General features: G+C 42.8%; 1 protein-coding gene across 1 annotated transcript in view; it reads left to right on the plus strand.

The window, feature by feature from the left end:
* Positions 1–9941, plus strand: part of STK10 (serine/threonine kinase 10) — a 493300-nt gene that overhangs the window by 397732 nt on the left and 85627 nt on the right. The window contains exon 14 of the mRNA XM_053717126.1: positions 3914–4043. Coding sequence (XP_053573101.1) covers positions 3914–4043 — 130 coding nt within the window. The remainder of the gene's footprint in view (positions 1–3913; positions 4044–9941) is intronic.

A 9941-nucleotide genomic window follows, 5' to 3' on the forward strand; every position in this document is an offset into this window, starting at 1 on the left:
GACAATCTTACCCATGATCCAAAAGGGTCAGTACATGACTACAGTGGATTTAAAGGATGCTTACCTTCACATACCGATTCACAAAGATCATTACCGGTATCTAAGGTTTGCCTTCTTAGACAGGCATTACCAGTTTGTAGCTCTTCCATTCGGATTGGCTACGGCTCCAAGAATCTTCACAAAGGTTCTGGGTGCCCTTCTGGCGGTACTAAGACCGCGAGGAATTTCGGTAGCTCCGTACCTAGACGACATTCTGATACAAGCTTCAAGCTTTCAAACTGCCAAGTCTCATACAGAGTTAGTTCTGGCATTTCTAAGGTCGCATGGATGGAAAGTGAACGAAAAGAAGAGTTCTCTCTTTCCTCTCACAAGAGTTCCATTCTTGGGGACTCTGATAGATTCTGTAGAAATGAAGATTTATCTGACAGAAGACAGATTAACAAAGCTTCTAAATGCATGCCGTGTCCTTCATTCCATTCAACTCCCGTCAGTAGCTCAATGCATGGAGGTGATCGGCTTAATGGTAGCAGCAATGGACATAGTACCCTTTGCACGTCTACATCTCAGACCGCTGCAATTGTGCATGCTGAGTCAGTGGAATGGGGATTACTCAGACTTGTCCCCTACTCTGAATCTGGATCAAGAGACCAGAAACTCTCTTCTATGGTGGCTTTCTCGGCCACATCTGTCCAGGGGGATGCCATTCAGCAGGCCGGACTGGACAATTGTAACAACAGACGCCAGCCTACTAGGTTGGGGCGCTGTCTGGAATTCTCTGAAGGCTCAGGGACAATGGAATCAGGAGGAAAGTCTCCTACCAATAAACATTCTGGAATTGAGAGCAGTTCTCAATGCCCTTCTGGCTTGGCCCCAGTTAAGAGCTCGGGGGTTCATCAGGTTTCAGTCGGACAACATCACGACTGTAGCTTACATCAACCATCAAGGAGGGACAAGAAGCTCCCTAGCAATGATGGAAGTATCAAAGATAATTCGCTGGGCAGAGTCTCACTCTTGCCACCTGTCAGCAATCCACATCCCGGGAGTGGAGAACTGGGAGGCGGATTTCTTGAGTCGCCAGACTTTTCATCCGGGGGAGTGGGAACTTCATCCGGAGGTCTTTGCCCAAATACTTCGACGTTGGGGCAAACCAGAGATAGATCTCATGGCGTCTCGCCAGAACGCCAAACTTCCTCGCTACGGGTCCAGATCCAGGGATCCGGGAGCGGTTCTGATAGATGCTTTGACAGCACCTTGGAACTTCGGGATGGCTTATGTGTTTCCACCCTTCCCGCTGCTTCCTCGATTGATTGCCAAAATCAAACAGGAGAGAGCATCAGTGATTCTAATAGCGCCTGCGTGGCCACGCAGGACTTGGTATGCAGATCTAGTGGACATGTCATCCTGTCCGCCTTGGTCTCTACCTCTAAGACAGGACCTTCTGATACAGGGTCCATTCAAACATCAAAATCTAACTTCTCTGAAGCTGACTGCTTGGAAATTGAACGCTTGATTTTATCAAAACGTGGTTTTTCTGAGTCGGTTATTGATACCCTGATACAGGCTAGGAAGCCTGTTACCAGAAGAATTTACCATAAGATATGGCGTAAATACCTATACTGGTGCGAATCCAAAGGTTACTCCTGGAGTAAGGTTAGGATTCCTAGGATATTGTCCTTTCTACAAGAAGGTTTAGAAAAGGGTTTATCGGCTAGTTCATTAAAGGGACAGATCTCAGCTCTGTCCATCTTGTTGCACAGGCGTCTGTCAGAAAATCCAGACGTCCAGACCTTTTGTCAGGCTTTAGCTAGAATCAAGCCTGTGTTTAAAACTGTTGCTCCGCCATGGAGTTTAAACCTTGTTCTTAACGTTCTACAAGGAGTTCCGTTTGAACCCCTTCATTCCATTGATATAAAGTTGTTATCTTGGAAAGTGTTATTTTTAATGGCTATTTCTTCGGCTCGGAGAGTCTCTGAGTTATCAGCGTTACATTGTGATTCTCCTTATTTGATTTTTCATTCAGATAAGGTAGTTCTGCGTACTAAACCTGGGTTCTTACCTAAGGTAGTCACTAACAGGAACATCAATCAAGAGATCGTGGTTCCTTCTCTGTGCCCGAATCCTTCTTCAAAGAAGGAACGTCTTCTACACAATCTGGATGTAGTTCGTGCCCTCAAGTTCTACTTGCAGGCAACTAAGGATTTTCGACAAACGTCTTCCCTGTTTGTCGTGTACTCTGGTCAGAGGAGAGGTCATAAGGCTTCGGCTACCTCTCTCTCCTTCTGGCTTCGTAGCATAATTCGTTTAGCCTATGAGACTGCTGGACAGCAGCCTCCTGAAAGAATTACAGCTCATTCTACTAGAGCTGTGGCTTCCACTTGGGCCTTTAAGAATGAGGCCTCTGTTGAACAGATTTGCAAGGCTGCAACTTGGTCTTCGCTTCATACTTTTTCCAAATTTTACAAATTTGACACTTTTGCTTCTTCGGAGGCTATTTTTGGGAGAAAGGTTCTTCAGGCAGTGGTTCCTTCTGTATAATGAGCCTGCCTATCCCTCCCGTCATCCGTGTACTTTTGCTTTGGTATTGGTATCCCAGAAGTAATGATGACCCGTGGACTGATCACACATAACAGAAGAAAACATAATTTATGCTTACCTGATAAATTCCTTTCTTCTGTTGTGTGATCAGTCCACGGCCCGCCCTGTTTTTTAAGGCAGGTAGATATTTTTTAAATTATACTCCAGTCACCACTTCACCCTTGGTTTCTCCTTTCTCGTTGATTCTTGGTCGAATGACTGGGAGTGACGTAGAGGGGAGGAGCTATATGCAGCTCTGCTGGGTGAATCCTCTTGCATTTCCTGTTGGGGAGGAGTTATATCCCAGAAGTAATGATGACCCGTGGACTGATCACACAACAGAAGAAAGGAATTTATCAGGTAAGCATAAATTATGTTTTCCAAAACTCTTCATTTTGAGTGGTTGTAACCCTTAAAATGAGACTAATCTGATTTTGGCCTAATCCCTTAAAGGGACACTAAACCCAATTTTTTTTATCTCATGATTTAGATAGAGCATGCAATTTTAAGCAACTTACTAATTTACTCCTATTATCAATTTTTCTACGTTCTCTTGCTATCTTTAGTTAAAAAGCAGGAATTTGATGCATAGGAGCCGGCCCATTTTTGGTTGAGAACCTGGGTTATGCTTGCTTATTGGTGGGTAAATGTAAGCCTCCAATAAGCAAGCGCTATCCATGGTGCTGAACCTAAAATGGGCTGGCTGCTAAGATTTACATTACTTTTAAAATAAAGATAGCAAGAGAACGAAGACAAATTGATAATAGGAGTAAATTAGAAAGTTGATTAAAATGTCATGCTCTATCTGAATCATGAAAGAAAGAAATTTGGTTCAGTGACCCTTTAAGTGTCATGTTTACAAAACATATCCCTGAAAGGATTCATTCAGAAAGCAGCAGTATAAGGTATAGGGGTTACCTGTGAATAAACACTGCACTTCTGTTCTGCTAGAACACTAGGTCCTATCTGTGCTTCAGAGTTAAACCTGTCTCTCTGCCAAGATCTCATTGGAACAGCCTCTGTGAGGCCTTTGTGTTTGCAATAATTTGTGGAATGTAATGTAGAGGGATTCTGCTAGCTGGGATTAGCTGCTGTTGGAAGACTTTTTTATTTTATATGTTTCGTTGTGAAACTGTTGTTAGATATTTCTTTTTTAGACCTTTCTGTATGCAATGAAAGTTCATTTTCATTATTTCTTTACTAAAAAAAAAGCACAACACTTTTATTTTTGATCTTTGTTTTATAATTGTTGCTGCTTGTATACACTATTCATTACTTGTTGTTGTACTAGCATGCATTCACCAATGAGCCAATCAGATTTACCTTTGCTGATTTACAGGAGCAACACTTCCTAAACAAACAGAAGGAGGATTTGTCTTTTGCCATGAGAACAATCATTTTGGAGAATAAGAAGGAGATATATGAAAAGGAGCGCGAGTTTCTTACCAGAAAACAGCAGCTTATAAGAGGTAGTGTTAATATGAAGAAATGGCCAAGTCTTTTATATATATTTGATACTCCTACCAATACCTGAAACCCCAGCATATACATTTTGTAGAGAAATAACCAATAGTCTCTTAATTCCCATTGCCTTTATAAAAAATACCTTACTGCCTGCAGGAGTCATTAAATAATTATATATGACTTAGTATATACTTATGTTAAAGTGACACTAAACAAATGCTTATATATCATGATGTATTCAGATCAACAATTACCCTGAGAATAACATGTAGATGTATTTTTTTAAAATCATGTCAGTTCTTAAAATATTAAATTGACATTCCAGACAAAATTTTAATCCACATGGATGCATTTGAGTTTTGAATAGAAGCATTTTTGTAATGTACATGTATTAGCAAACATGCTTCTTATAAAAGCTATAGCTGTTTCAAAAGTGTATTTAAGTATGCTCCATGCACCAGCATTTTAAACACAGCACTTGGTCAGAGAGTCTAAGATGCTTGTACCATCTGGTAATGACTCAATTTGTTAATTGCTGACATAATACAATCTCGACTGGCTCTCTGAGCAGCTGCAGTATTTAAAATGCTGGTGCACTAAGAATATCTAGCTATGCTTCACATGCACATGTAGAGAAAAATGTTAACACTAAAATAGTGATAATTTTTACTAGAAACATTTTGCCAATACATGATTTTTTTTATTGCAAATATGTTTCTATTCAAAAATGTAATTAATTACTAATGGGATATTCACCTCCTGGTCAGCAGGAGGAGGCAAAGAGCACCACAGCATAGCTGTTAAATAGCTCCTCCCTTCCCTCCCACTCCAGTCATTCTCTTTGCCTACGTTAGTGATAGGAAGAGGTAAAGTGAGGTGTTTAGTATAGATTCTTCAATCAAGAGTTTATTATTTTTTGAAGCAGTGCAAGATGTATTGCTTTGTACTAGGGTGTAGCTGGTGTCCATATCAGTCTCTTCAGTAATGGGAACTTGTGGGACATAATTCTCACTGCGCCTCCCATGTTTCTTGCTGCCGTATATATCCTTCAGTCTGAGGTAATCATTGACTCGGCATTTTATTATCCTCAGGTCGATGTGAGGGAGAGGACCTCTCAAGCCTGAGAGCTGCCTTGCTGCCAGGCAGAAGCTAAGGTAAGTGCTACTTTAAATTTCTGGGCCACAAGGAGACTCAGAATATCATTTAGCACACAGTGAACATAAGGGGCTCTGTAGGAAAATTGCTCTTTATGTTGGGACATTTAATTCTTTCCTGAGGAGAAAGTATTTTGGCAGTATTATGTAGCAGGCACTGGGGCTGGAGTTAAGCTGCTAAACAAATGGGTTCCAGAATGGCTCTAGTGGTTTCACTTTCTATTCAATGCATTGCAATAGAACGGCATAGTTTACGCCCACGATGGGCAGTCCTTCCTGTTTTTGCGCGCCACTTGCATAGCGCTTCTGTTACTTAGAGGAATCAGTGCGACATCAAGAAAGGGATTTATCGGTCTGTCCTAGAGCCGCAAGGTGACAGTATTCATGCGTTGCTAGTACAGAGACGGTATTTCCGTTTTGGCACAGAGTATCATTGTTGCTTTAGAATATCAAACAAATACGGATCATCTGAGGAAATCTAGTTGATCGTCAGTCAGGTAGAAGCACTTCAGCAGAGTGCTGACGTTGATTTGTTTGTATAATAAACGATTATAGTAAATAAAAGGGAAATCGTTTCTTAATCTGACAATCTGCAGTAAAAAAAGATAACCGTTTTTATTTAAAGAGACAGTAACGGTTTTTATAATTCTTATTTGCCAATACTTTTGAAGATTTTTCTTTACTTTTTGACAAATTGTGAACAAGTATGGACCAAGGGGGCGTGCAAGATGTCACCTGCGCTTTGTGTTTTGACGCCAACGTGGAACCACCAATCCCTTTCTGTCCTTCATGTATTGAAAGGACTGTGTGTTATAGGGACAAGATTTTTTTAGAGCCAGTTTCCTCTAAGTCAGATGTTGTCCAAGAGTCTTCTGATGAGGGTCAATATATGCCGCAGCTTTCTCCCCAAGCGTCCCAAAATTTACCGCCCCCACAAGCAGTGCCCTGCGCTTGAGCTATAGTTTTCGTTACAAGACATAGCCTCTCTCATGTCTTCTACTATTTCTGATGCTTTGTTTGCTTTTCCAATGTTGCAGGGCAAACACAAGAGGAAAGCCAATCCTGCAGTAAGCGAGGTTTCTGATGCAATTGTGGCAATTTGAGGTATCCTCCCAACGACCTAAAGAGGAGGGTACCACAGTAGCTTCTAAAGGAGAAATCTCAGATTCAGAAGATCTATTACCTTTGACGGACTCGGAGGTGGTATCTTTCAGATTTAAACTTGATCACCTTCGCCTATTACTCAGGGAGGTTTTAATTACCTTGGATGATAGCGACTCCACAGTGGTGGCTGTCCCTCCGAAGTCTAGTAAACTGGACAGATATTTTGAGGTTCCTTCCTTCACGGATGTATTTCCAGTTCCTAAAAGAGCCACTGAAATCATTGCTAAAGAATGGGAGAGACCGGGCATTCCTTTCTCTCCCTCTCCTATATTTAAGAAGATGTTTCCAATAGCCGATTCTGTTAAAGAGGCTTGGCAAACTGTTTCTAAGGTAGAAGGAGCCGTTTCGACCTTAGTTAAGAGAACTACTTTTCCCATAGAGGATAGTTGTGCTTTCAATGATCCTATGGATAAGAAGTTAGAGGGGTTACTCAAGATTTATGTACACCAGGGTCTGCAGTGGCAACCGGCTGTGTGCATTGCCACTGTCACTAGTGCAGCGGCATATTGGTTTGATGCACTGTCTGAGGCCCTCAGGACAGAAACTTCTTTGGATGAGATCCAAAATAGGATAAAAGCTCTTAAAATAGCTAATGCCTTTATTTCGGACGCTTCCCTTCAAGTTATCAAATTGGGAGCTAAGATCTTGAATTTCTCTATTCTAGCTCGCAGAGCCTTATCATTAAAACCTTGGTCTGCAGATGTGTCATCTAAGTCTAAACGTCTAGCTATTCCTTACAAGGGGAAGACCTTGTTTGGACCTGATCTGAAGGAGATTATCTCTATCACAGGAGGTAAGGGTCATCTTCTCCCTCAAGATAAGATAAATAAATAAAAAGGATGACAGAGTAATTTTCGTTCCTTTCAAAATTTCAAAGGAAATTCTTCCTCTTCCTCCTCTAAGCAGGAACAATCTAAGCCTACATGGAGACCCCGTCAGTCTTGGAATAAAGGAAACAATCCAAGAAGCCTGTTAGTGATTCCAAGACTGCATGAAGGGCATGCCCCCGATCCGGGACCGGATCTGGTAGGGGGCAGACTTTCCTTGGGTTCGGGATGTTCAGGATCCCTGGGCAATAGAAATAGTGTCTCAGGTATACAAACTGGAGTTCAAAGTTTTTCCTCCCAGAGGCAGATTTCTTCTTTCAAGATTATCTGCAGACCAGACAAAGAAAGAGGCGTTCTTACGCTGCGTAGGAGACCTCTCCTCCCTCAGAGTGATTGTTCCCGTTCCAATTCAGGAACAGCGTCTGGGGTTTTATTCTAATCTGTTAGTTGTTCCCAAAAAAGAGGGAACCTTCAGGCCAATTTTAGACCTCAAAAGTCTAAACAAATTTCTCAGAGTACCATCCTTCAAGATGGAAACAATTCGTTCCATTCTTCCATTGATCCAAGAGGGTCAATTTATGACAACAGTGGATTTAAAGGACGCATATCTACATGTTCCCATTCACAGGGATCATCACAAGTTCTTAAGGTTTGCCTTTCTGGACAAACACTTCCAGTTTGTGGCTCTTCCTTTCGGTCTTGCCACAGATCCCAGAATCTTCACAAAGGTTCTGGGATCTCTGTTGGCGGTGCTTCGATCACGCGGCATTGCAGTGGCGCCTTATCTGGACGACATTCTAGTCCAGGCGCCATCCTTTCAGCTAGCAAGATCCCACATGGACTTGGTGTTGTCCATCCTACGATCTCACGGGTGGAAGGTAAATTTAGAAAAGAGTTTCTTAGTTCCAAATACAAGGGTAACTTTCTTAGGAACCATAATAGACTCCCTGTCTATGAAGATTTTTCTGACAAGTCAGGAAATTAAAGATTATCGATACTTGTCTAGTCCTTCAGTCCACTCCTCGGCCATCAGTGGCTCAGTGCATGGAGTTAATCGGGCTGATGGTGGCAACAATGGACATCATCCCGTTTGCTTGCTTCCTTCTCAGACCTCTACAGTTGAACATGCTGAGGCAATGGAACGGAGATTATGCGGACTTGTCTCCTCGATTACTTCTGGAGCAGGAGACAAGGGATTCTCTACAATGGTGGTTGTCTCTGGATCATCTCTCCCAGGGAACCTGCTTTCGCAGACCATCTTGGGTGATTGTGACAACAGATGCCAGCCTTCTAGGATGGGGAGCAGTCTGGGGCTCTCTAAAGGCTCAGTGAACATGGACTTGGTCGGAGTCTGTTCTACCCATAAACATTCTGGAACTGAGAGCGATCTACAATGCTCTTCTGGCCTGGCCCCAATTAGCCTCGGTACAGTTTATCAGGTTCCAGTCGGACAACATAACGTCAGTGGCTTACATCAATCATCAGGGAGGAACGAGGAGTTCCTTGGCGATGACAGAGGTATCCAAAATAATTCAGTGGACGGAGGCCCATTCTTGCTGCCTGGCGGCGATCCACATCCCAGGGGTGGACAACTGGGAGGCGGATTTCCTGAGCAGGCAGACCTTTCATCCGGGGGAGTGGGAACTCCATCCGGAAGTGTTCTCCAGCCTGATTCTCAAGTGGGGTCAGCCGGAATTAGATCTCATGGCACCGCGACAGAATGCCAAGCTCCCGAGATACGGGTCGAGATCCAGGGACCCCCAGGCGGAACTGATAGATGCTCTGGCAGCCCCTTGGACCTTCAATCTAGCATACCTGTTTCCTCGGTTTGCTCTTCTTCCTCGAGTAATTGCTCAAATCAAACAGGAAAGGGCCTCTGTGATCCTCATAGAACCAGTCTGGTCTCGCAGAATTTGGTATGCAGATCTGGTGGAGATGACATCTCTACCACCTTGGAGACTTCCGTTGAGGAAAGACTTTCTGATCCAGGGGCCCTTCCTTCACCCAAATCTACTTTCTCTGAAGCTGACTGCTTGGAGATTGAACACTTAATTTCTCCTGTTAAGTGTGGTCAGTCCACGGGTCATCATTACTTCTGGGATATTAACTCCTCCCCAACAGGAAGTGCAAGAGGATCACCCAGCAGAGCTGCTATATAGCTCCTCCCCTCTACGTCACACCCAGTCATTCTCTTGCACCCAACTAATAGATAGGATGTGTGAGAGGACTGTGGTGATTTTACTTAGTTTTTATAACTTCAATCAAAAGTTTGTTATTTTAAAACAGCACCGGAGTGTGTTGTTCCTTCTCAGGGAGAATTTGAAGAAGAATCTACCTGAGTTTCTGTATGGTTTTAACCGGAGTAGTTAAGATCATGTTGCTGTTCTCGGCCATCTGAGGAGTGAGGTAAACTTCAGATCAGGGGACAGCGGGCAGGTTCACCTGCAAAGAGGTATGTAGCAGCATATTATTTTCTGAGAATGGAATTGACTAGAAAATACTGCAAATACCGATATAAAGTAAGTTCAGCCTTAAATGCAGTAGTAGCAACTGGTATCAGGCTGTCATGTATGCATATTTTCACTTCAGTATTCTGGGGAATGGCACTTCACTGGAATGATACTGTATGAATAAAACTTTAGCCTATCTGGCAGTGAGAACGGCTAGCAGCAGGCTTTCTGTGACAATTTATTTATTTGATGTTAAACGTTTTGCTGGCATGTTAAATAGTTTAATTTTCTGAGGTACTGGGTGAAAA

This window comes from Bombina bombina, chromosome 6 (assembly GCF_027579735.1).
Source record: "Bombina bombina isolate aBomBom1 chromosome 6, aBomBom1.pri, whole genome shotgun sequence".
Classification (NCBI taxonomy): Eukaryota; Metazoa; Chordata; class Amphibia; order Anura; family Bombinatoridae; genus Bombina; species Bombina bombina.